The sequence below is a fragment of the Pollachius pollachius genome, assembly GCF_949987615.1.
Source record: "Pollachius pollachius genome assembly, chromosome: 2".
Taxonomy (NCBI): Eukaryota; Metazoa; Chordata; class Actinopteri; order Gadiformes; family Gadidae; genus Pollachius; species Pollachius pollachius.
The window spans coordinates 5,429,245-5,456,727 of NC_136935.1; the positions used below are offsets into that span (position 1 = coordinate 5,429,245).

Consider the following 27,483-nt stretch of genomic DNA (forward strand, 5'->3'; position numbering starts at 1 on the left):
TAGTATACAATGGTTCATTTATTGCGTTGTTTGTTGAGATGTTTCAAACATTGGTGTATGCTACAAACGTGAACCTACTCTTGTAATCATCGTCGTGCTACAAAAATAAAAAAATAAAAGTTTACAGACTCCAACCCATGACACATATTAGAAAGGTACATATTTAAATCGAGATGAATTTGTCCAACGGACACAACCCACCCGAAGAGATTTCTCCACTTTCCCTCGCAACATTCTCACCTCTATTCAAAGACAAATGCAAAAATATTTTCATTTTGTCTGATGTCAAAAAATATCTTTTAAAGACAATTTTTTTGGGTGAACAAAATATATACATATACATTCCAAGAGGCATATAAAGCAGCTGCCATATATCACGCCTCCATCGTGGCATGGCGTACAGAAGTAATACACCCCTGTCTGCGTCGGGGCCCTCAGGGGCCCCACCAGTGTGTGTGTGTGTGTGGAGGAGGAGCCGTGTGGCCGGCCCTGTGACCGCCATCAACTGTCGAGCTCAAAGTCTGTCTCGTTGAAGAGCACGGGCCGCGGAGAGATCTTCCGCCGGGAGAACTTCAAACACAGGTCATCGCCGACCTCGTTCAGGTGGTGCAGGACCTGGAACACAAGGCCTTAGTGTGAGGGAGCAATCGACGCCCACCACTACTTGACTATCAAACCTCTGTATGTATACTGCACTGTGTGTTTGTTGTGTGTGTGTGTGTTTATCTGTTAAATGTGTATGTTAACGTATTTATTGTGTTTGTGTGTGTATATGTGTTTTTAGTGTGGTTGGTGTGTGTGTGTGTGTGTGTGTATGTATGTATTTAGTGTGGTTTGTGTGTGTGAGTGTGTGTGTGTGTGTGTGTATTTAGCGTGTGTGAATTAAGTGTGTGTTTATGTACGCAGTGTGTGGGTTTATGTGTTTAGCGTGAGGTGTGTGTGAATTAAGTGTGTGTTTATCTATGCATTGTATGTGTTTGTTTATGCATGTAGTGTGTGTGTGTTTATGTATTTAGCGTTTATGTCTTTAGCGTGCGTGAGTTAAGTGTGTGTGCTTACGTATGTAGCGTGTGTGTTCGTGCACTTAGCGTGTGTGCTCATGTGTTTAGCGCGTGTGGCCCCCAGCGCTCTGCCTACCTTGTCCAGCATGGCCCTTGTGTGTGCCGCGGACAAACAGAAGCGTGCCCGGGCCTCTGTGATGGGCGTGGCCGGAAAGCCCACCACCACCACTCCGATCTTCCTCGCCAACATGGCCCTGGAGAACGCCCTGCGGAGGGAGGGCACCACAACACGCCACCGTCAGCGGGGGGGGGGGGGGAACCGTGGGGCCGCGCCAGAGACTTGATACGTTGAGCGTATCATCAATTCAAGACGCCTCCCTGCCCCCCCGGCCAACAGACAGACTGGCAGGGGGTGTGTGGGAGAGTGTGTGTGTGTGTGTGTGTGTGGGGGGGGGGCGATGGCTGGTTTAAGCAGCCATGGTTTGGCAACATGGCACACAAGCGCCAAGTTTCGTTAACTAGGGGGGCGGCGGTGGCTCAGGAGGTGGAGCGGGTTGACTTTTAAACCGGAAGGTTGCTGGTTCGACACCCAGCTCCGAGTGTCGAGGTGTCCCTGAGCGAGACGCCTCACCCCTCCTGCTCCCGACGAGCTGGCTGTCGCCCTGCGCGGCTGACGCCGCCGTCGGAGTGTGTGAATGTGAACAGGAATGGGTGAATGTCCGACGATATTGTTAAGCGCTTGGAGTGGCCACTGGTTAGAGAAGCGCTATATAAACCCAGCCCATTTACATTTATACACATTTTTTAGAAATGTTATGCAAAAACATGTGATGCTGGGGTTCTCCAGCACCACCACCCTGCGCCCTCGCCTGGAGCAGCCCAGTAAAAGTCACCTCAGGCGGCGTGTAGCATTGACGCCGTCACACCGGCGCCCAATGTGGGGCCTTTCCGCAAACAAAAAGGACACAGAAGGGCCGTCTGTACCAGGACGCACCGGCCCCCCGGCGGAGGGCAACAGACAGCCACCACCGGGCTCCGGCCCGGTCCCTAGCAGCACTGGGGAGCCCAGCGGCATCAAGCCAGCACCGCAGCCCGGCTGTCACGCCTCCACCACGCTGCCCGTCCAGACAGCCCCGCCATGGCCAAGTCCTGTGAGCCCTCCGCCAGGCAAGGGCAGCAGCCAAGGGCTCCGGTCCCCAGATTGGAGGGGGGAGGGTAGGCTGTCGGGTCGCCCTGGGGGGGGGGGGGACTATGGGGTTAGGGGGGTTGTGTTTTATATTTTAGGTATGGCAACCCTGGAGAGAGCCTGCTTGCTTTTGCTAGGTATGGTGACCCTGTTTTAGAGTCCAGTGTATGAGTGCGTGTGGATGATGGCTGGTTTAAGCAGCCTCACCTGGTCCGAGTCAGACTGATTGGACTCTGGGGCTGGGGGAAGCTGCAACCTTGTTGCGCGTTGAACTATCAGTGTGCTCAGGTTAGACCAGTAATCACCAAACACCCTCAGGGAGTTCTCCTGCATCGCAACATGGAGCACCAACGCCCATGCGTCATTATATAGAAATTATTACAATAAACCGGCTTTCAAACAACACCACCAGCCTGTTTACTGTTTACTATTACTTGGCTGGATGAGCCCAGTGAAAGTCACCAAGGTGGAGTGCAGCATTTCCATTGTTACAGGGCCATCTTGAACGCTGCTCTATGTATGAAGTCTATGGGGCGTGGAAGAACTGTCTATCGACAGTGGTAGAGAGTTGATACGATGAACAGTGTTCAAGATGCCCCTCTGCTACCAACCAACAGATAGAACAGCAGGTAGATTCACCATTTTCCAGGTACAAAGATAAATAAAATCTGAGTTGTATATAAAAATAATTGGTCGGCAGATAGTAGGGCTGCAATTATAAGTAGATTAATTGAGCGACAGAAAATTAATTTGTTAAATTAATTAATACTTGTAAATAAAGATTAATCAAGCGCTTTTAACAAGCATTTGCCGGTTTTAAAAGCTTATGATCAAAGTTGAAGTTCAATTCAAATAATTAGTTCATGGATCATTATAAAAATTATTTATAAAATTATAAAAAAGGGTTTGTTTTTCTTGGCTGCGAGGCCCATTTAAGACATTCCTTTGGACTCTGTCCAACTTGTGACGACATTTTCTATAAAGAACGACATTTTAAAGACGAAACGATGAATGTTAAAAAATATTGTTTGATTAATTGACTGTGTTCCTCGTCATCATCAGTGGAAAGCCACGGCCATGCGGAAACCAGCGCTGTCCCGTCCCAGCGCCGACTCCCCGACGCTGACACTCACACTACTTTGCCGGGCATGTAGAGCAGGATGGGGACCACGGGCGAGCTGTCGTTCCCGTAGATGATGAAGCCCATCTCCTTCAGCCGGGACCTGAAGTAGCGTGTGTTCTCTGCCAGCTGCCGGATCCGCTGTATGCCTGCGGTGGAACGAAAAAAAAACACGACGCCACATTTCAACACACGTTTTGCAAAGATTCGCACCTTTTGGGGTGGGGGGTGGGGGATCTCCCCACTATTGGAGAGGAGAGAGGGAGAGGGGGGATCTCCCCACTATTGGAGAGGAGAGAGGGAAGGGGGGGAAGGGTTGGTGGTGGAGGATGCCAGCTGCTCATCTCGCCACTCTCTCTCTCTCTCCCCTGCCCTGGCTGCGTCCCTGGCAGCCAGTCTGGTGGTGGGGGTGGGGGTGGGGGTGGTGGTGGTGGTGGTGGTGGTGGTGGTGGTGGTGGTACCCCCCCCCCCCCCCATGAGGAGGAGCAACTCATCCTTATCCCCTGAATCTCCATCTGGACGGGGCCGACCGCGCCACGCCGGACTCGCTCTTGATTACAACTCGGCTGCAGCCGCCGCAGCAGCAGATGGTTCAGTTTTTCGAGTGCCCGACAGCCAGGCCGTGCGTGAGCACATGCACGCGTGGACACACACACACGTGCGCGTAAACGGACACACACATACACACACTGGTGAGACATGAAGGCGTGCACACATGTACAGTAAAAGCACGATTGCGCATGCACACAAACACACACACATACGCACTGGTGAGACATTGAGCCACACACACACACACAAAATGGTGAGGCATTGAGCCAGACACACATACAGTGAGTCACAAAAGCGTACACACACACACACACACACACACACACACACACACACACACACACACAAGAGTAAGCGGGGGAAGGGGGGGGGGATAGAGGGAGAGAGGGAGGGAGGAAGGAGGGAAGAAGGAAGGAGAGGTCGTAAATAGGATAGGCCACATTTTGCGCAAAGCCCCCCCGACTGCAGTGGTGGTCGCTAACTGAATGTAAATAACGTTTAAGTACCGTGTTGGCTCGCCGTAAACATACGCATTGAGACCCGGAAACAGGTGAGGGGATGAACAGTGTGTGTGTGTGTGTGTGTGTGTGTGTGTGTGTGTGTGTGTGTGTGTGTGTGTGTGTGTGCGGTGAGAGGGGGGGATAAGATGTTAATCCCTGGGGATCTCTAATGATGGTGGGAGGCCGGACCATAGGAGGACTGCGGTGGAATCTCACCACGGACCACAGCTCAGTTATTGTGGTTTTATTGTTATTACCCTTTGGGCATTACATGGGAATGGGTAGGAGTGGGCCTTTTACATCCCCGTGTCTATTATATTATATTATCTATTGTTTATGTGTCTGTTATATGCCCGTGGACAAAATAAAAACATGCAAGAATATTTTGGTTTTGTTTAACACCAACATGTGGTTCCTTCATCCGCAGCAGGGGAGAGAGAGGGGAGGGGGAGAGAGAAGGGGGGAGAGAGAGCGAGGGAGAGAGAAAGAAGGGAAAGAGAGAGGGAGATAAAGAGAGGGAGAGGGGGAGATAGAAGGAGAGAGAGATGGGGAGAGAGAGAGAGAAAGAGGGGGTAGGAGAGCAGGGGAGAGAGAGGGGGAGAGAGAGAGCGGGGAAAAGAGTGGGGGAGAGAGAGTGGGGGAGAGAGAGGGGGAGAGCGAGAGAACAGAGCCAGATGGGGGAGCCATGCAGGTGGGTCCAAAGTTTGAACAATCAGTGTAGTGAAGTGAAGTGTACACGCACAATTAACGCAAAGTTTCAGCCGCCATGTAAACATGTGACAGCTGAAATGTACACAAACAGAGCGACGGGACCTAAATGAGTGGGTCATGTTTCAAAAGACGGCAGAGTTCATAAACCCCCGCTCCGAGTGCGACCTCGCCGTGGTCGCTGAGCGTGATTAAGAACAACGTTTGCGTGTAAACGGGATACCTCAAAAAAAAGAGAGGCCGAAAAAGAAAGAGTGACAAAGTCAGACAAGGACAAACAACAAATCAAGCTCCACTGGTAAGAAACCTCACGCTCAAGTCCTCCGTTAGATGTTACACCACGTCAACCGGCTCTCGGTCGATCCCGTTTCCACATTCCATCAAAAAGGCCCCCTGCTTTTCCTCAGCTCTGTCTCAAAGTTCAGGGCATATCTCTCTCCTCCTGACTCCCAGGACAGTAATCCGTCTCTGACCAGGTGACCCCGGCTGTCGGTGCAGACGTCCATACCCTATCTTCTTGCGCCGCCTAAATCGATACTCTTCTGAGGGCTTCCACCCAGCTCACGTAAGCCATCCCAAGCATATGTACGCTTGTGCGATGCCAAACCGTTCCCATGGTCTGAAATCCGAGGCTTTGTCCAAACCAGCAGGGAAGCTAAAAGAGACGCCTCGCTTAGGACTTAAAACAAAAAAGGATCCTTATAACACCAAGGAGCCTTATAATACAACGGAGCCTTAAATAATGTAGGGGCCTTATATAACACAAGCCTTTTAACAAGAAAGAGCCTTAAAAAATGAAGGAGCCTTATAACACGAAGAAGCCTTATACAATGAAGGGGACTTATAACACAAGCCTTGTAACACGAAGGATCCTTATAACACAACAGCCCATATATATTACCAAGGAGCATAACACAAGCCTTTTTTTAAACAAAAAAGAAGATTACAATTTAAAAAGAGGAACCTCTACCACAGCATTGCAACGCCAGCCTGCTAACGACTACCTGGCTGCACGGGTGTCTGAGCGCCTTCGACGAGAGGCTCCTCGGCGATCGCACGGCCACCATGTGAAACTGATTTCCTCCGCAGCGAGGTCATGTGTGAGCCCGGGCCTGGACGTCCTTTCTCTCTTCCTCCCGGGCCGCAGACACCCCTCTCCCGGTAATAGCTAGCACATTTCCCTTGTCCATCGCTCTCAGCTCAGAGCCTAATACTAACACAAACAAAGACAATAGCGCTCCCCCCCCCCCAAGCTAGTCCGGTCACGGGAAAATGTTTGAGAAAATTTGAGATCATTTATTTGTTCAGGTGTATATTTTCTTTTCTATGGGGTTTGGTTGGTGTGTGTGTGTGTGCATGTGTATGTGTATGTGTATGTGTGTGTGTGTATGTGTGTGTGTGTATGTGTGTGTGTGTGTGTGTGTATACGTGGTGTGTGCATGCGAGTGTTTGTATGTATGTATGTACAGTATACATGCATATGCGTATATATGTGTGTGTGTATGCGTGTTAATGCGTGTGTGTGCATATTTATGTGTGAGCGTGTGTGTGTATATACGTGTATGTATGCAGGGGGGGGGGTTAATAAACAGAGTTTCATTGAAGGAGGCGAACGAGGAGGTGGAGATCGATGACCGAGATACGGACGTTAACGGAGACGGGAAAACCTCCGTCTGGGACCCCGGAGGCGCTATGGATGCTGAGAGCGCTCACCCACTGTGTTCCCGTCTATTCCCATGATGCACTTCATGGCCCGGACGATCTGCTCCACCACGGGGGGGCACATGGCCGTGGCGTAGACGGCGCTGTGGGAGTGGCTCCGAAGGTAATTCACCAGCTCCTGTGGGGGGGAGAAGGACCAAGAGGTTAGGATAACACGGACGCCATGTTCATACGGCCAAACGGTGGATGGATGTTTTCATTTTGAGAGATAGTGTGAAAAGGAAATCCATCGCATACAACATTCCTTAACCCATTTGTGCCGGCACAAATGGGTTAAAACACAAGATTTGAGCGGCCTTCGAAGTGTCAAAGCCACACCGTTGAGTGATTACACAGACACTTCTTTCAACAAAGCAATTTACAGGTAAGGCTGGGAACAAGCAGAGCAATCAATCAATATTGGATCAGCAAAAAACTGGTTGAAAGCAAAAACATTCTGCACTCGTCAAGTTGCTAAAACAAGACTTCATGGTTTACAAGTCATCTGTCAGTTTTTGTATAAGCAGAAGTCGAGTGTGATAGCGTAAACACAAATAAACCCTTTCTCTGCGTGCAGTCCGTTTCACATCCTTGCTGTGATCCATCAATGCGGGTGACGCTTGGCACAGCCCCAGTTTGACTGCGACAGATTCACAGGTGAGGGAAGGGGTGGCCATGCACCTGTCCTCTCAAACCACTAGAGAGAGCTCACGTACAGTCCGCACCTGTGTGCGAATCGATTAGAGTCTCAGCGGCCCCGTCGCCGTCACAACACTCCCGTCTGCCGCCTCGGGCTGTTTGGCCGCGTAATACGGTGAGAGAGAGAGACGGAGAGACAGAGAGAGAGGGACAGAGACAGGGACAGAGAGAGGGACTGAGAGAGGGACTGAGAGAGGGACAGAGAGAGAGGCGGAGAAAGGGACAGAGAGAAGGAAAGAGAAAGGGACAGAGAGAGGGACAGAGAGAGAAACAGAGAGAGGGACTGAGAGAGGGACAGAGAAAGAGGCAGAGAAAGGGACAGAGAAAAGGAAAGAGAAAGGGACAGAGAGAGGGAGAGAGAAAGGGATGAGAGAGGGACAGAGGGAAAAGGAGAGGGACGGAGGGAGAGAGACAGAGAGATGGACAGAGAGAGGGAGAGTCCCCAGAGAGAGCTACAGTCCCCGGAACACACTGTGTTCCGGGTCCGGAACGCTCATTATCCCTAAATGTCAGCACCAGATTAATTCTCGTGGAGGAGATTCAAGGGAACTGGACTGATTTTCTCATTGGCCCAGCGGCTGGTGTGTGCGCATGTCTGTGTGAACGTGTGTGCTTGAGTGTGAATGTGTGTGATTGAGGGTATCTACGTGTGTGTATGTGTGTGAGTGTGATTGAGTCTGCGTGTGATTGAAGGTGTCTGTGTGTGTGTGAGAGATTGAGTGTGTGAATGTGATTGAGGGTGTCTGTCTCGTGTGTGTGTGTGTGTGTGTGTGTGTGTGTGTGTGTCTGTTTTTGTCTGAATGGTAATGAGGAGGTTGGAGCAGGCTTGGAGCTGCTTTGGGGTGCGTGTGTGTGTAAGTACGCGTGTGTGTGTTAGTGTGGGGGGGTGGTGTATGGTGGGCGATGAGTCGTAGTCAGAGATGCTGTCTGGACATTTCCACCATAATCTGTCTCTATTGGGAGACTGAGGTCGTCTCTCACAAACGGCTGTGTGTGTGTGTGTGTGTGTGTGTTTATGTGTATATTTGTGTGTGTATATGTGTGTGTAGTCATGTGTATATTTGTGTGTTTGTATGTGTGTGTATATTTTAGTTTGTCTGTGTATTTGTGTACGTGTGTGTTTTTGTGTGTGTGTATATGTTTATGTATATGTGTTTGTATGGTATGTGCATGTTTGTGTAGCGTGTGTGTCTATCTGCGTGCATGTTTTTATTTGTGTACTTGTGTGTGTATTTACATGTGTGTGTGCGTGCGGGCATGTGCGCATATACATACACATGCATGCATATGTGTGTGTGTGTGTGTGTGTGTGTGTGTGTGTGTGTGTGTTTGTGTGTGTGTGACATCTGGTTCCGCTCAGGGCCCTGGGAGCCGCTCTGAGAGGGGCCCCGTGGGGCCCCGTTGGGCCGTTGGTGCGACCAGGAGAAGGCCGTTAAGGGAACACGTCCGAAAGCCCCCCCGACATCTGGGGAGCCGGGGGTGATGGGAGCGACAGCGCCTTGTGAGTCTTACTCTAAACGCTCCGATGGCGCTGGGGCACTGAACACGGCCGCAACGCCGCAGGAGCACGTCTGTCAAGGAGGCACGCCGCACGCCACACGTCACACGTCACAGGCGCACACATACGCACACACACGTACACGCACGCACGCAAACGCGTTCAAACACACATGCGTACGCACACACACACAAACGCCAGCATGTAGGCTGCCATTCACACACACACACACGCATACGCACAAACACACGCACGTAAGCACACGCACGCACATGTACACACACACACACACACACACACGTTAGCAGATAGGCTTACATCCACATACAAACACGTGCCCACGCAGATGCTTCCATGTACACACAAAAATAGGTATTCACACACACACACACACACACACACACACACACACGCACACACACACACACAGTCAAGATGTCAGGGCCACCTCGATGTACGGGCAGAGTTAACGACCCATGGCTCCATGTGAAGTTGAGGTGAATTCTAAGAGGCTTCGGAGTCTATTCATTAGCCAACTTATTCTTGGAGCCCGCTCATAAAAGATCCATAATATGACTGTTTTCCAGCAAACCCATCTGCGCACACTCGTTCTCTCGGTTAACCTGAATCCACTTAATGGAGGATTAGGGAGGATGATGGTGGGAGGGGGGGGGGGGAGGGGGTTGGGACTTCAGCCTCACCACGACAACAAATAAGTCGAAAAACTAAAGGCTTTCGCTTCTCCCTTGCCTTCCCCTTCAACCTCCTCCAAGCAAAGCGCTTGTTTACAGCCGACAGCTGTCAACGGAGGCAGCGGCGCGCACTCATTCCTACTTCAAACATCGTCACGCTCGTTAAAGGCAGTGCCGTTAAGAGAACGCCGGTCTTCGCCGCACGGTTCCGACGGCGGCCACAAGAAGGGGCTGGACCTCGGCCAGAGTCACCTTCTTATTACAGCGGGGTTCGGGCGGGCTGGGAGGGAGGGAGGGAGGAGGGAGCAGGAAGAACAGAACGACCCGCGGTGGAACTTAAATTCAAACAGTGCACGGGGCCACTTCCTGTGTTGCTTTCTAATCAACGGCCGCATCGCTGATGTGGTTTGAGGGCAAGCTTGTTTCTTTGGGGGTTTTATACTTTAACGGCGTCGGAATAGAATCACAAAAGGCTTTACGGATACGGAGATGGGGGGGGGGGGGGGGCGGGGGGAAGGGTGAGGGACGCAGATCTGAGGACATTTGCCTGACATGTGAGCGCTCAGTCTGTGTCGGCCGTGCGCGATCGTTTACGGGTCGGGTCTGGTCAGACTCCATTCACACATACACAGGCAGACTTGACATTTCCCCCGGTGGGGCAGATGTTGCAAAGAGGGGGCTGAACGCCAGTGAGCTTCAGAGAGGTATATGTGTTCCCCCCCCCCCCACCCCTCGACACCGTAGTAATTGTGATCAAAATCCCATCCGACGTTAATGGAGACCGACTGGGGAGGTGTGTTTTTGCCCCGGATCTACGACACTGCGGAAGAACGGACTGGCCGGTTCACCTGAGGTACCAGGGCAGAGGAGGGTAGGTAAAATTAGCTCTGACTCAATATTCGATGTTCCCCCCGTGATTGTGAAAACATGTGTTTCGACGCAGTGAACAGCTGCTCCACCTGCGTTGTCCTTAGATCGAATTTACCGGGCGTCAAGGATTTAGAAACAGCATTTATATAAGTTCACGGGAAATCTACCTCTCATAAAAAGATTTACATTTAGGGCCTTCTCCAGATGCTTTTATCCAAAGCGACTTACAACGGTTTACACACACATTCACACACCGACGGCGTTGTCAACCACGCAAGATGACAGCCAACTCGTCGGGAGCAGTCAGGGTTAGGTCTCTTGCTCAGGGACACCTCGACACTGAGCTAGGAGGAGCCGGGGATTGAACTAGCAACCTTCCCGCTCTACCGCCTGAGCTAAGCCGACCCTGATGGCCCGAAAAGAAGGCAGGCGAAGGCTGTCATCCCTAGACAGCCTTTTTACTCAAGAGAGGCTGCCTAAGTCCCAGTCTCGAACGAATCCATTGACACTTAGATTTAAAAGGTGAAGAAGACAAAGAGAGGAAAGCGGTATTGACGCGTCATCGGATACCTTGTTTCCGGCGATGTAGCCCCCGGCCGCCCCGAAGCTCTTGGTGAAGGTGCCCATCATGACGTCCACGTCGGCGGGGTTGAGCCGGAACAGCTCCGTCACGCCGCGCCCCGTGGGCCCCACCGCCCCGATGCTGTGGGCCTCGTCCAGGTACAGGTACGCCTTGTACTTCTTCTTCAGGGCCACGATCTCTGGGAGCCGTGCCACCGAGCCCTCCATACTACAGAGAGAGAGAGAGAGAGAGAGAGAGAGAGAGAGAGAGAGAGAGAGAGAGAGAGAGAGAGAGAGAGAGAGAGAGAGAGAGAGAGAGAGAGAGGCAGAGTGAGAGAGAGGCAGAGAGAGAGAGATGGAGACAGAGAAAGAGAGAGAGAGAGAGAGAGAGAGAGAGAGAGAGAGAGACAGAGAGAAAGAGAGAGAGACAGAGAGTCGGAGACAGCGAAAGAGAGGCAGAGAGAGAGGCAGAGAGAGAGAGGCAGAGAGAGAGAGAGAGAGAGAGAGAGAGAGAGAGAGAGAGAGAAGGACAGTAAAATCAGGTCTAGAGTAATGGGCGGGGACTAGGATTAGGATGAGGTTCACCCAGAGTCGGAGGGTTCTGGGTTCGATCCCCAATGTCCACAGTCTACCCATCGGCATCGTTGCATTCTTAGGTATCAGGTACCTCCTGTGGAAGAGGTGCCTAACCTCAGTGAGACTCCGGGAATAAATGAACGCCTGCTAAAATGATTGACACGTCTCTGAATTCACTGCCAAAAGCTTTCGATACCAGTGTCGACTGAATGACTCAATAAAACACCCAGCAGTAGGGTCTGAAATACAGCTGAACAAACCGAACTGAGTAAAAACAACAGGGTCAAGCATCACTTTAGGATATCTGCCAGCACGTAGCAGTCAGCTGACACGTTCTGACCAATGGTACGAACGCCAGCCGGCGTTATCCTGTTTTCCCCCTCAATCTTCCTGAGGGGTACACAGCAGCCCCGCCGCTGGCCTGGCAGACAGGCCCTCCTCCTCCTCCTCCTCCTCCTCCTCCTCCTGCTGCTCCTCATTGGACATGTTCCCTTTTAAGGCTACAACTTGACATCACGGGGGGAGTTGAGCCAGGCCCCGCCCCCCTCCTCCACCACCTCCTCCTCCACCACCACAAACAAAACCCTCTGTACTCAAACTGACAGCAGATGGAGTTTCTCCGAGACTCATGTGGACATCAAAAGAGGGACCAGGAAGAAAGCGAAACCATGCTGCGCATTTTATCCAGACCTTTTGATGTACCCCGGGAGCTAATAGACAGTGCATTAGTGCCCCCCCGAAGTCATGTCCACGTGCACACCCCAGCACATGCACGCACACCCCAACACACACACACACCCACACAAACATGCACAAGCACACACAGACACCCCCCAACACACACACACACACACGCAGACACACACCCATCCACCCCAACACACACTCACACACACACGCATGCACGTGCACACACACACACACACCCCAACACACATACATACATGCACACACACACACACACACACACATACATACATGCACACACACACACACCCAACCCAACACACACTCACACAAACATACACATGCACACACACATGCACATGAACACACACACTCACGTGCACCCAAACTCCTCTGATGGGTAAGATAGTGTGTGAAAGGCCTGGTGTTAACCATGTGTTCCATGTCAGCAGCGAGTTTGACGTCTTTGTTTGAAACTACATTACACTTCTGTCGTTTCATTGGCTAAGGACGGGAGGAGGGAGGGAAGTCGAGGGAACGCAGGTGGGAAGGAAGAAAGGAAGGACAGAGGTAAAGAAGGGAGGACTAAAGGAAGGGAGAAAGGCAGGAAGTTGAAGGAAGTTGAGGGAACACAGGGGGAAAAGGATGGAAGGAAGCGAGGAGATAGTGGGTAGTTGGCTCAGCAGTGTAGCGGAGTCAATCTTCATGCCTTCGTTTGGCCTTGATTTGAAGCTAATGAGCAGATGGAGCTCATCTCTGCCAGGAGGGTAACACAATACCCCCCACACACACACACGCACACACACACACACACACAAACACACACACACACACACACACACAGACACCTCACAGGCTCTCACTCACACAAGCACATGCATTGTATGTATCCAGGGATGCACACACACAGACACACACACACACACACACACACACACACACACACACACACACACTTTCATTTACACGTGCGGCTCTCTGCACGAGGCAAACAGCTGCATTAGAAGCCATTACAGGGCCCGATAAACACATTGCTCCACAGAGCTCCACTCAGGTTACAAATGAAGCGCTCCACCTGAAAAGGCCTCTGAGATTAATGAGACTGCTGGCAGATCCCGCTAAATAAGAGGCCCAGAAGGCTTGGTTCACGCGGACGCTGGATGCCGCCCTAGCTTTGTGTTTTGTTACAGAGTGTTGGACTGCCAGAGTCCAAAAAAAAAGCTGAAAACGCTCTAACTTTTGTTGCGACACAGGGGAGAGTCATGTGGCAAGGCGTTTCGTCATCCAATGAAACGTCTCCGAAGGTGGTCTCTCGACGCCGCATGCGCTCGGGTGACCTTTTAACTCATCAGGAAAGAACCTAAATGCCACCACGCACACTTAGGTTATTTTTTGGGGGGGGGGGGATTTACAGTGTACTCAATTTCCGCGCCATCTATCTGATATTCCCCTGCTCTAATTGTGAACGACAGTTTTCTATTTAGAGTTAAGAACTAATAGTACCTTATTATTGTTGTAGAAGGGACTCAAACACATTTGGCTTTGTGCATGTGTGTGATAGGGTGTGCGTGTGTGTTACTGTGTGCGTGTGCGTTAGTGTTCACACGCGTGTGTGCGCAGGTGTGAGCGTAAGTGTGTGTTTATGTGCACGTGTTGGTGCATGTTTGAGTGTACGTATGTGTGAATGTGCTTGTGTGTGTGCACGTGAGTGTGGATGTTTGAGTGTACGCATGTGTGTGTCAGTGTGTGCACGTGTGTGTGCACGTGTAGGCGCTGCGGCTGACCTGTAGATGCCCTCCACCATGATGAGGATCTTCTTCCAGGGCCGGTGGGTGCGAGGCTGTCCCGAGCATACCGCCTCTCTCAGCATCTTCTCTAGACTGTGCATGTCTGACACACACACACACACACACACACACACACACACACACACACACAAAAAAAAACAAAGAAATCTTTTGTGTGATATCTGCAAACTTCTGTTATCGGAAAACATAAAGTAAAAGCAAACATTAAAAGGTAACCAGCAGACTAGTATTACATTTATTGGGCTAATTAAGTGAACAAGTCCCTACTGTGTCTGCTGGGAACGACTTTAACAAACGAGCACACAGGATATAGCTTTGCCTTATTCTTAAATTCAAAACCTGCAGACTTTCATCTGACTTTCAATTGTCCCCAAATCATAGCCGGTGATGGGAGTATTCAAATCAACGATAAGGTTAGTAAATGAACTCATTACGGCACAGCTATTGAGATGAACTGCTGTTATCTAAAGTTGACATTCGATGTAGGGGTTTTGCGACCAGCAGATGGCAGTGTTGAACAGCTGTCGATCATCGGGAGCAATCGAAGTCCACGCAAACAGAAGGCATGTCTTTGTGTTGGAAGGCATGTCATGTATGTGAGGTATGCAAAGCCTGGGATTGTGAAATATAAATCACCATCCTAATTATCTCGGAGTATTCTGTCAAATGGATATTGTTATCGTGCTTTCAACAGAGGTTAATTGAAAAAGCCACATCAAATTATACACATCACACCATATAATTGTGATTGCCGCCGGTATATCGAAATATCTAAATTATAGTGGGCATGCGGACCACTAGATGCGTGTCCAGATACACAAAAACTTCTGGTTTCATGTGTTTAAAAAACAAGAGACATCATCTTCTGTGTCTGCAGACGGCACACAGCTGTCACGCCGTCGGTTACTGTCACCGATCCCAGATAAGCAAGGACCCAATGGAGGTTTTGATCAGGGGAAGCTTGTCTTAATCTCCATGCCATAGAGATGCAGAGGGCAACCGAGATTACATCAGGTTTCGTAGCATAGCGGTCGTATGCGTCGGACTGACACACCGTACGGGCCCCGCAGGGTGCGTTCGGCCTGTTTACTTGTACTAGGATCGATTATCTCCTCTTCTCTTCGAGGCATTCTTCTCTAAAGAACGAGCCCAACCGGTCTGCCCGCTGCTGGCGGATTCCAACGCGTGTCAAACACAGGTGTCAGAACTGTAGCCTCAAGCCCTCCACTACAAAACCACCCGCCAGGGAGAGGGACCCCCCCGCCCCACTTCGAAAGAAAAAGGGGGAACTAACTCCTTCCGGCGATAAACGTTGTACTGGCATGGTTTGGGTGAAGGAACATCACTCTTTCTGGTAGAGAGAGGGCCTTTTAGGGCTGATAAGAGAGACGGAGACGTGGTGGAGGGCACACAGCCGCGTCGACCGCACCCAGCAGCAGGGCGTGGTCGGCTGGCTGGGGCAGGTTAGGGGGAGGACGGCTGGTTTCTCTCTGCCGGGCGTGGCCTATGAGGGGTGGCGGGGTGGGCACAGCTCACCCCAAACCGATTCGGCCTGTACCCGTCAGCTCCTATCTGCTGCAGCTGCAGGTGGACGAGGAGGAGGAAGAAGAGGAACACCTTCCCCCCCCCCCCCCCCCCCCCCCCCCCCCCCCACCTCCTTGCAGTGAGAACAAAGCCTATTTTGACTATTTAAGTGAACGCAAAAATCGAAATCCCCATTTATGCTTAACGGGAATCCCGAGCTCTGTGGGGAACGGCGGGATCGCCTTTTTGAAAACAATTCCGACGCAGCGCCACACCTGGCGTCGTCCCAGCACCAACGGAGCCAGCGCCGTGGGTGACAACGTCAACACCCGCAGGCGCTCCCTCCCCCCCCCTTCGCACCCCTCCGAAACCAAACAAACAAGTAAACCAGAAAGACGGCGTACTTACTGTTGTGCTTGAACACCCGGATGGTGGCCCCCGACAGACGGGCTCCCAGGATGAGGGAGGTGTGGTTCAGTTCGTCGCTGAGTATCAAACAGCCCTGCGGAGTCGGCACACAACACACACAGATAACGCTAACGTGCCTTAGCGCCTTTAAGCATTACATTAAGAGAGCCAAGGCGCCGCTTTATGGACAGCCCTCCGCGCGGCCAGACGTGTGTGTGTGTGCGTGTGCGTGCGTGTGTGTGTTTCAGTGTGTGTGTGTGTCTCCATCAATAACGGAGAATGTGTGATGTGAAATGATGTATAATTACGAAGTACATCATTTTAATAGACTTCTAAACGGTCTTCCAGCATAATTAGTTTCCTTAAACGCACACTATATAAGTTTTTTTTTTGTAAAGCGATGGCTTCCAATATAAATAAAGCGAGCATATAAACAATGACTCGCCTCCGTTCAATTCAAACCTTTATAGACAAGAGCCGCTCCAACGCTACAATCCTATTTGGTTTGGTACGGCCAGTGGCAGGGGAGCGCTTGTTTCGGAGCGGGGGCCTTAAGCACGTTAGAAATCAAACCCTACTATAGTCGGGAGACCCAAAAACGAACGTTTGCCTGAACATACAAAAGAGGCAAATGTTCATTTTGTGAGCTGTTTTTTGTTTTTCCCTCCCGCTCCCATGGCGGGCGGAGAGGGGGGGGGGGGAGCCTTTGAGCGTTCGTCTCTGTAGTCCTCAGAGTGTCCTCCTCCGGGTTCTCTCTCGGCGCGCCAGTCATGCGACACAGCGCAGCGCGACGCAGCATCTAACAAACCAATTACCTGACACCCGGCTCACGTCCCTTTGAACCCACCTTTTTAACCCGTAACCGAAAAACGCCTGCAGAGGAAATAAACGTGGTAAAAAAAATAAAAAAAATAGTGCAAAAACAAAACAGTGAAAAAGCATTTAAACGATTTGACACGCCGGAACGTCGACGGCCGACGTCCTTACTCTGACAGTCGTGGATGTGTTGAAGTGCGAGGGCGGTGTGTGCGTGTCATTGGCTGATTGGCTCTCGGTTGGTCCCACGGTCGCAGCAGGTGAGGTCCTGGCCCCGCCTACCAGGAGTCATGGCTCCTCCCACGAGCCCTGGCTCCTCCCATTAGCCATGGCTCCTCCCATTAGCCATGGCTCCTCCCATTAGCCCTCACCGGGCCGGCGGGAGACGGCTAAGGCCTCTACCACCCGCTCCGTCTGTCAGCTATAAACTGGAAGTGACAGCGTTTCCTCACAACCAGTCATCCACCAGATAACTATCGGGAGTCGGGGAGAGGAGGGGGCTGGCGTGATGCTCTATCAGACCCCTTAGGACCCTCCTCCCCCCTCCCCTCCCATCCAGTCTAATCAGTGACAGCCGTCCGTCGGTGTGTGTGTGTGTGTGTGTGTGTGTGTGTGTGTGTGTGTGTGTGTGTGTGTGTGTGTGTGTGTGTGTGTGTGTGTGTGTGTGTGTGTGTGTGTGTGTGTGTGTGTGTGTGTTGCCCGTGGTAACCCCGTCGTGTTGAGGCTGAGCCGCCGTGCCTCGCGGGCGAGGTCTGGTTAATCATACCCCGCAGTGTCGTCTTTGACAATGCCTGCATCTACAATCCCCCCCAACCCCTCCGACCCCCGCCACCCCCCCTGCTGGGAAGCCTCAAGGGCTTCCTGGTCCTGGGCCCTGTAATGATTAATTATCGTTGTAATTAACGAGCTCGGACAGGGAGCTGTCGCCGGGCGGACATCTGGCATTGGTCCGTTTCGTGGCGTCCGTGACGCCCCACACGCGTGACGGACACAACGGGAAGGGGGCAGAAGACGGGCTTGTTCGTTATGTGTGTGTGTGTGTGTGTGTGTGTGTGTGCGGGTGTGTGTGTGTGTGTGTGTGTGTGTGTGTGTGAAAGTGCGGCTCAACACACACACACACCCCCACGGTGTTATACAGTAACAGTCCGGATGCTGCATACCTTGCTAACGAGCGCCGGGATGTTCATGGAGTTGGTGGCAAAGCCCATGCCGAAGGTCATGGCAGACTCCACGCCCAGGAAGTCGGCCACCAGGCGCTCCAGCTCTTCGTGGCTGCTGAGGTTCCCTGAGAGGGGGGGCATGAGGGGGTCAGTGAGGCCCAAAGGCGGGAGAGCAACGCTGCTGTACCTGGGGATCTGTCGGTCAGTCGATCTGTTTCAGAGGGTGCAGTGTGGAAGAGAAAGCACCGAGACTCAAAAGTGTGCGTGTGTGTGTTTGTAGTGTATTTGTAATGCTCTTCTCTCAGGCTGATACATCAGATCCTGTGTGATGGGGAAGTGGTCAGGTCGAAAGTATTTGCGACTCGAGCAGGCACAGATGTTGTTCCCGAATGCATTTATCAAAAATTTATGAAATGCTAATATTTGTCAAAAAAACACAGTGCCTTTTTTTTCAAACTAATCAGTGATTATTTTCTGGCGTCTTTAGGGCGCTCTTAAACCTGTCATAGTCCGATGATGGTGATAAAGAATTTAATTGTGGTATGAGGCGCCAAGGGGTAAACAAACAGGCCATGGCTCGGATGTTCTTTTTTAATATTCATCTCCTTCAGGCACTGGTAAATTACCAAGCCCTCCCAGCATGACTTCTGTGTGTCGCTTGTTCTGTCGGTTGGAAATGGAAACCTGCCATTGAAGCCGTTTCTCCTTTCACATCCACTTATAATAAGTTATAAAGAAGAACCAGTTCCCTAAAAGGTCACAGTAGATATGATTTACATTTCCTCTTTTATGTAGCCTTGAGTATTTCATAAACGGTTTGGGAATCAGCCATCGTTCCAATCACCTCCTGTTACACCTCCATGCCAACTGCATCACCCCCGATCACTTAACGGTGGGTTTCCCTCCATAACGACCCACTCTGTTGGCTTTTAAAACAGGAACACGCAACAGCCTGCAGACGGGGCTGGCTCTAACATGCCCTACACCGTACCCCCCCCCCCCGCGCGGAGTCGGGGTCTCTGGTGGTGAGTGAGGGGCCATCGGGTATCGAGCACTTGTGCATCAAAGCTAAACACACCCAAACTCTCCCTCCCCCTTTACGGTGTTCCCCCAATTCGGGTGCATTCCATCAGGCTTCACGGCAGGGCCTAATCGATTCATACATTTCCCGAACCACTCAAGAGCACCGGCGCCCCTGCCGGCACGCACTGCCTTTCTAATCAGTCCGCATTGGCATTCGGCCCCCCTAGATAGAGCACTTTCCTCAGCAGTGCGTTAGCAGTGCCTGGCCCTCTTTATTGATATGCTAACCCCATACTGTGTGGTGGCTGCTGCTACTGCTGCTCCGGTGATCACAGCCCGGCCAGGTATCACCCAGTCAAGTCTGTGTTCGACCTCCTTTTTCCTCCATCTTTCATTGGGTCTGGTTCCCCCCCTATAACCCAGCAAATAATTATGCTGCATTGCAAACCCCGATCCCGCTCTTGTAAATAGCTATCTGGATTGATTACTAGGTGACTTATTTTCCGGGGCAAAACTTCAAGGCCTGTTTTTGTGGATTGCATGAAAGGTTGGACAGCAATCAGGTAGAGAAAGCCATGGGCTTATTGCTGGCGTTATGGCTCGGAGCAGAGTCATAAAGTGTCAACACTCTTCCTTGACTCGTCATTGGAGGAGTGTTTTTGTTTTTAAATGTCCTACATTTAACGCCAGATGCACCGAGAGAAGTTAATCATTTGCATGATGACGTAAACCCCGAGTAGGAAAGAGGAAAAGCCAGACATGCACTTTGACAACCTGGTATCAAAGTGTCACTCTCGCTTTGTGGCTGCTCATTGCTTCCGTTTGTTATCGATTTGATATTGGTGATCTGATATGCATCTGAAGGCAAAGATGGTTTTGGTTGGTCTTTTTTTTTAAGCAAGCACACACAATACACCACCGAAGCAAACATTCAAAAAGACACAACAGACTGACAGAGGGAGAGAACCCACTGTGGAGAAACGTGTAACAAGGCTCCGCTGATACGATCACACAACATTGATATGTAGCGTATGGTTATGAGATATAATTGGCGGTCACTGACGAGCGATAAGAATCGACTCCAGCCCCATCTCCACCGGGTCTATCTCGATGAGGCCTCGTCTATATGCTAATCCATTGGCAGCAGAGACATGCAAGAACAATTCCAAACGTCTTATGATTAATCTCCCCCAAAAAGCAGCATGGGGAATCCATGTTTCCAACTACAGCTTTGTGTTTTTTGCTAATCAAAACAGAGCCAGAACTCTCTCTTTTCTGTTTATGTATATTCTGCACTCTATACTTATTGTATCCAATACAATACTATAAGCACTGCCGTGGTGATCACAGAGGAGAACAGAGGTGGCCCCAAACGGTGCACAGAGCAGTAAGTGGATGGTGATGACATATTTCTGGGGGTGGAGGAGGGAGGGAGGGGGGAAGACCTGACCTTTCACTTCATGGATGATAATTGCTGTTAACTCGCCCACACAGAAAACATAACAAAACAAGCGAGTGAGGAAAAAAAAAAAAGAAGCAATGCAATTTTCTATGGCCGGGTGTCAAGTAAAACCGAGAAGCTGATGACTCAGCTGATGCAGACTAGGATCTTTCATGATTGCTAACACACCTGCTTAATAGGGTGTCATAGGAAAGGGGGCCCCCTCTGCCTTAAACCTATGAGCAAGTTAAACGGAAAAAGCCACAACCGACTGACTGCAAAGAGAGGAACCGAAAAGGAACAATATTCATCAACCCCAAATGAATGATTAATACGCTGTACTTTCTGTGTGTGTATGTATATATATAAATATATATAGATGTATTTTTGTGTGTGTGTGTGTGTGTGTGTGTGTGTGTGTGTGTGTGTGTGTGTGTGTGTGTGTGTGTGTGTGTGTGTGTGTGTGTGTGTGTGTGTCTGTGTCTGTGTGTCTGTGTGTGTGTGTGTGCGTGTTTAGTATGTGGTGGTTGGGATGGACGGGGGTGTGTGTGTGTGAGCGGGTGTGGTACACTTGAACCCTTGCACTCTGCCACACATAGATATGATTGGAATCAAAAGGCTTTGTGCTCAGCCTCCAAGGCCTCCGTGTAAAGCTCTGCAGAGACTCACTCCTAGTGAGCCTCGCTGATGTCATCACACCCCCTTGACACGCACACACAAGGCCGCCTGCGCACACACACACACACACAGACACACACACACACACACACAGAGCTTGGTGTTGGACTCATTCAAAGCAATGAATAGCTAAATACTTCCTGTTCGTATATTTAAAAAGAACAGCAATGTGGCCTCATTCCACACACACACACACACACACACACACACACACACACACACACACACACACACACACACACACACAAAAAGTGTTGAGTTTTAACCTGTGAATGCAAAGCTGAGAGCTTTTCTACAGACTTCCCTTGAGCAGCGAGCAGTGCGCTGTTGGATTGCCATTGACCTTCAGGTGAGTTCGTGGTGCGATACATGGCATTAAGGGCACTCTCAGACCCAGGGAAAACGCAATTGAAGAAATAATAAATGAATAAAAGACAATGTACAACAAGACATGGATTCCACCCTCCAAAGATGTCTTGGCTCATATCGCTATTTTTATGTGTAGGATGTTATGTTTAATGTTATGTTTCACGGAAATACCTTCTTCACAGTATTTCTGGCGGGCCGGAGTGTAATGAGGCAAGCGTGCGGCCAAACTTTACATAATTTAACCAAAGTGAATAATGCATGTAACGACGGAGCCATGGAAGATTAAAGATTCGGCCATTATGATTCATCTGAACGATGATAAATAAAAGAGACACTCCGGTGGAGACCTTTTTCTTTGGCCCGTCGTAGTTGTTAATTTGTAAGAGGTCTTCTTGCGTCACGCCTCGCACAATTTAAGCGCACACGTTCCGTTTTCTAGAGAAAAGCTAATAGGTAGGGTACCGACAGACCGAAGAACGGTAGAAATGCAATATACCAGGAACCTGTTTTTCCTACAACTGCTACATCCGCAGTTGTAGGAAACAGAACTAGATCCGCAGGCTGGTCGGTTCACCGGACTCACCCACTTCTTGCCGCGAGCTGCAGACCCCCACCCCATACTGGAGAGTCTTGTCCGCCACCGTCTTGAGGAAGTCCTCGTTGTTCTCTGCGAAGCCGAGGTAATTGTAGGAGCCCATGTTGATCACGTTCTCTATCGTCTTCCCTGTAAGCCTGCCAAAAAAAATGTAACTTTATTAATCATTTTTTACCCCCCATTGATGTTTATTGTTTTTCCCATTCCTAGAGTCCTATTTAACACATATCAAGTATGAGGAAGTGTTTCCTCAAAAATACCTCAAAGTGATTTAGCAGATTTTGTTTTTTTAAATGCTCTGGGAGAAGTCCTTCATGTAAGAAAGCTTCATCGGATTACCAACAGGCCCTTATATAAACTAAGACAAAACTAGACAAAAAAACATTTCCCCAAAACCTCTGAGCCAGTCTGTATTGTGCTGTATGAGTGTGGAACCTAATGCCGTCTCAATAACGTTCACGTTTAGCCAGGCGCTCCTTCCTTGAATTGTGAAGGTGCAGAATAAAGCAGAGCTGGGTGACCATTCAGTATGGTCGCTTATCGCTTCGGTGGTATCGCAACGTTAATAAATAAAGGCCAACCTTTTCTGATACGAAAGGATGGTATTCTGTCATGTCTATGATTTACAATGAGTAGATATAAAAATATCAGTTTGAAATGTCAACTTACAATGAAAGACGTAGCATATATTCTTTATCGTTTCTATTCGCATTCGTATTTCCTCTGTGAGCCTCTGTGATCTGACAGTAGCTCCTGGAGGGATGCTCCGTAACTGTGTCACATGTCTGTCACATGACCTACTTTACAACCAGCAGTCCCCCCCCCCCCCGCCCGCAGACGTCTGGGGAGACCCTCACCATGACAGTTCTGGTGTCTTCGTCCCCCAGGATCATGGATTATGGGCGTGGCTAGTTCTGGCGTCATGCGTCAGCTGACTGCTAACCCTGTCCGATCAAACGCACGTACACTGATAGGCGGTCGATTTAGGACGTTCCATCTCAAACACTAACTGCCAAGTTAAGTGGTATGAGAAGAATTTCGCCCACAACCACAACCCCAGCCTCCACCTGCTCTGGTTTTGCTCTGTATTGAATGAAACCTGTACGATGCTTTGAGATATCTGAGGATTGTATAGTGCTCTCTGTTGTCAAAGGTTGGTATGCTGTTGGTATTCTGTATCTGACAATCGTTTGTTATGATTTAAATCCTACAGCAGGCAGCACCATAAACGGTTAAATCGACTACATGATTCATTCCTGGCAGGACCAGTGTAGTGGGTACTGGGTGTTACTCTCCAAACAAAAGGTTATCGGGTTCACGCTGCATGCCAACGTCTACCTGTAGGCGTCTTTTGGCAAGCCTTTGGGCTGGTGCATACCAATACATCTTGATGATGAGTCACTGGATTCCCTGTAAGTGGCTTTGGACGTTTGCATAATTGCATCTGTATAATTACGCATTCAACACTTTCTAAAGGTTTTTTGCACTGTCAAAGCTTTTGTTTCCATTTTCAGGTCAGCTAAATTGTATTTATTTATTTTTGCACTTGTATCATGCATTTTTGATGTGATCCGCGGTAACGCCTTCGATTACACTCGGGATGAAAAAAGTACTTATCAAGCTGGATGAAAGCGTCTGCTAAATGGCTAATGATAACGTATCTAGATGGCTGCCAAAGCCTGCCTACCTCTCCCTCGGTTTCCACCTGTCTCCTCCCACACCATTAACTAACCGCACATGGAACTCAAGGGAGAATATGATCACTCCCTGTGCTCACCAAATACAGAAGTAAACACCATGTTAATAAATGACAAAAAAAGCTCCCGCACTACTGAACCACTTTGTCCTCCAACCAGGAAAAAGACAAGAGGATATTGGAGAGAGCAATGCAACGACCCACCTGGTTAAATGAATGGGAATGCACGTCTGATTGTTTGTGAAACCATTAAGACACACGAATTATAATGTGTGTAAACAAACTGTTGAATGGCATGTTTTTTGCCGTTTGGCTTCAAGCGCTTTAATCGTTTCATGTTTATTTTTAGGGTAATGCGTTAAGAAGTGGCCATACCTGAAAGTCCAGTTGTAATCGTCAGACACCCTCTCCATCAGATCGAAAGCGGGCCCGGGCAGGCTGCATATGGGCCGGTTCCAGTTGTCTCTGACCCTCATGTACAGGTTCCGCGTGTAGAAGTTCTCGAAGTCCTGATACATCGGCACAAACTCCTGAAATCCGGTGGAGAACATATGGGTTATCGATTTACATTTACATTTTACATTTAGGACATTTAGCAGACGCTTTTATCCAAAGCGACTTTCAATAAGTACATTTGTCTGAAGAAAGAGAAACAATATATCGCTGTTGGAACAGTAAGGATGTTCATAGAACCAAGTGCCGAGCACTTTCAATTGTTAGGTTAACCCATTCCCCGTATACAGCAAAGATAGCTAGGATAAGAGGCTACACAATGCTACGTACTATTTTCTTAAGTGCAAGGATGTACAACATATAATAAGTGTGTACATTAAGTGCCAGGAAGTACAACATAGAATAAGAGCGTACATTAACTGCCAGGACTTAGGACATACAACGTACAAGTGCATAAGAGGGGTGTGGTGGGGTTGATGACTTCAAGAGTTCAAGAATACATCCTCTCGGTCTCCCCGATCGACATGGGCAACGTAGGCCCACTATGCTCCACCACTGTGAATAAAATCTGTAAAGTGCTGAAACCACCAAAGGCAAACACACTCAATTGAGTACAAAACAAGCAATGATCATTTGTGAGTTTTGGGCATCGCATTTGAGGCCAGAAAGATCTGGCTTAAGCTCGATCATTTTCCTTATTAACTCACAGAGTGACCTTTTCCCAGCCCGGCAAGAGCATGCTTTCCACAGGTTTCGCTGTGAGATGCTTTGTCGTTATCACCAATCATTGTGCTTCCCTCTCCATTACTGCGAGTTTCAAGTGCTCCTAGTTGTATGCCGGTACCCAGGGTTCCACTTTAACGATTTTGTCTTTATCCCTACCTGAGGAGAAACTGACTGGCCCTACCCTGGATTCTTTTATTGGCTGACTGCTCAAATCTACCAACCTAGGGCTGGTGGGAGGGGTCAATTTACGACGCTCCTCGTAGCTAGAAGATAATAGTGTGATTTTTGTACCTCGGCTAGAACAAAATGCTGAACACCTAAACCCACGCGAATGTTGCCCTACCTGTACAGCTGTTTGTTCATTTGTTTATTATTATTATATTATATCCTTATTATCCGTCTGTTGTATTTCCGCATTTATGGTCTTGCAGTTTAACTACACTTGGCATCTCTATCCTCGCCTGTCTTTCTGCTTCTGTAAACACCCAAATTTCCACGCCTGGGGATCGATAAAGTGTTATCTTATCTCCTACAGAGAGAAAACACAACTATTTCGAGCCTTCTTCCATTCCTAATGAGAACCGTGGTACAATGATCCCTCCAGTTTATCCAGTGCCGGGGCCTTATCATGGAGGCTCAGAGCGTGAGAGTGGGGAAGACAAGTGCAATCCACGGAGAATTAATTAAGCCTTCAGCAGATATTCTCCATGGTCTTGTGTCTCAGCCATGGCAACATGAAAGTGCACAGAAACACAATGGAATAATGAAGGAGCCCAGCCAAACAAATGGGGGATAAAAAATAAATTAAAAAAAAGGCATACGCGCAATGGGCGTGAGTGTGTGCGTGTCTGTGTGTCTGTTTGTATGTGCGAGCGCGTGTGCTCGTGTGGAGCTGGACCCAACTCACTTTCTGTTCCTCCCTCTCCTGGGCGAGGTGGCACTTCTCTAAGCCCACGGCTCGGAGGAAGTCTCTGAAGTAGCCGAACAGAGTGACGATGCCGAAGCCGAGGTACGTCAGGACGGCCACGTACATGGGGGCCTGCTCAAAGGACTCGGGGCTGTACTGCCGGCACGACCCCCCCTTTGCCGCGGGGAAGTTTGTCTGTAAAAAAAACATAGGAGACAACATGAGAAATCGTGGACAGAAGACATGAGGATAAACTGGGTTTATCCTCGATTATAAACATATATGCAGCATAGGCCTACAGCCAACAAGTCAACTGACATGAACATCAACAATCACAAATGAAAGCCATACTGAAATGGGAGATCACAACTCTATCACTCCCATACTTAAAAAAAGTAGTTTCAACAAACTAGTTAATATCATCATTATTGTACCAGATTGCTGACCAGAATACAGGCGTCATGCAGCTATCAAAGCAATAGTGCATGTTGTCAGAGAAGGACATGCATTTTAACTGGGACCATGAGGTCAACACTCCTTTGTTATCATTATGTATGCAAGTACTGTTAACAAAACACTGCGGATGCCATGGTGTCTCTGCAGAGTGATTGAATGCGTTGAGAGGAATGTCAATTGAATGACAATACGAGGTATCGATAGGGAATCAGCAACCATATAAAAGGATACAAATAGCAATGAATTATATGCTATAAAGTATAATTCAGAATATAGAATATATTGTGAAATTTTGTGAAGTGTGAAGTAAAACCGAAATTGAATCTCACCACATCTGACCTAGACCGATCTAGTTGTTATACATAAGATTACAAAGTTCTAGGATCTTTTTGAATTTATAATCCAGTTCAATGAGAACAATCACCGAAACCAGATAAGACGCCCCTTGTGTTTCAAAACAAGGCGCTTCACGGAGATCCCGCTGGATCCGTCCATTATCGTTAAGGACTGACTTATATAAGTTATACAATTATGAAACATTTGCAAAACATTACGAGGCTACCATCGACCCTGCCTTAGATTACAACCGGGGTCCCCCAAACGGGCCCTAGTTTAACAAGATGATACGTAAAAAAAATAAAGAAGGTTAAAGGTGACACCAATTGTTTATCCTCGTTTCCAAACGCACACCAGCGACGTACCGGTTTTTCGCCGTTGACATGTCCGTTTTTCCTCTGCTTTCCGTTCTGCAGAATGGTCTGGTTCATCTGCACCGTGAGGTTCCCGTTCAGCACCATGATGGAAGTTCTAACCATGTCTCCACCGACGCAACAGTGCGGATCCGGCAGGCTCCTCCCGTGTGTTGTGTTGCTGCAGACACCCAAACCGGTTTGCTTGCACAATGACAAGGTGACTTCCTCCTTCGGCCCCTCTCCTGCAGAGGTGGAGCTCCCTCCCAGTGATCTTAACCTGTTTTCCGTGTTTGATATACTATACGACTGTGTATACTTACGTCGAGATGATATGATGGGCAATCGATATAAGAATCTGTCTGCTGGCGTTTTCTAATCGT

General features: G+C 49.3%; 1 protein-coding gene across 1 annotated transcript; it reads right to left on the reverse strand.

Annotated features, from left to right (window-relative positions):
• On the reverse strand, positions 1 to 27,294 carry sptlc3 (serine palmitoyltransferase, long chain base subunit 3). Its single transcript, XM_079729696.1, has 12 exons — positions 27,113 to 27,294; positions 25,956 to 26,150; positions 24,245 to 24,399; positions 22,162 to 22,310; positions 18,068 to 18,192; positions 16,092 to 16,185; positions 14,136 to 14,241; positions 11,098 to 11,317; positions 6,781 to 6,907; positions 3,321 to 3,456; positions 1,138 to 1,267; positions 1 to 615 (listed from the first exon to the last, which is right to left on the reverse strand). The coding sequence occupies exons 1-12, from the start codon at positions 27,224 to 27,226 to the stop codon at positions 502 to 504; spliced, it is 1,665 nt and encodes a 554-aa protein (XP_079585822.1). The 5' UTR covers positions 27,227 to 27,294; the 3' UTR covers positions 1 to 501.
• Between the last annotated feature and the right edge of the window lie 189 nt (positions 27,295 to 27,483).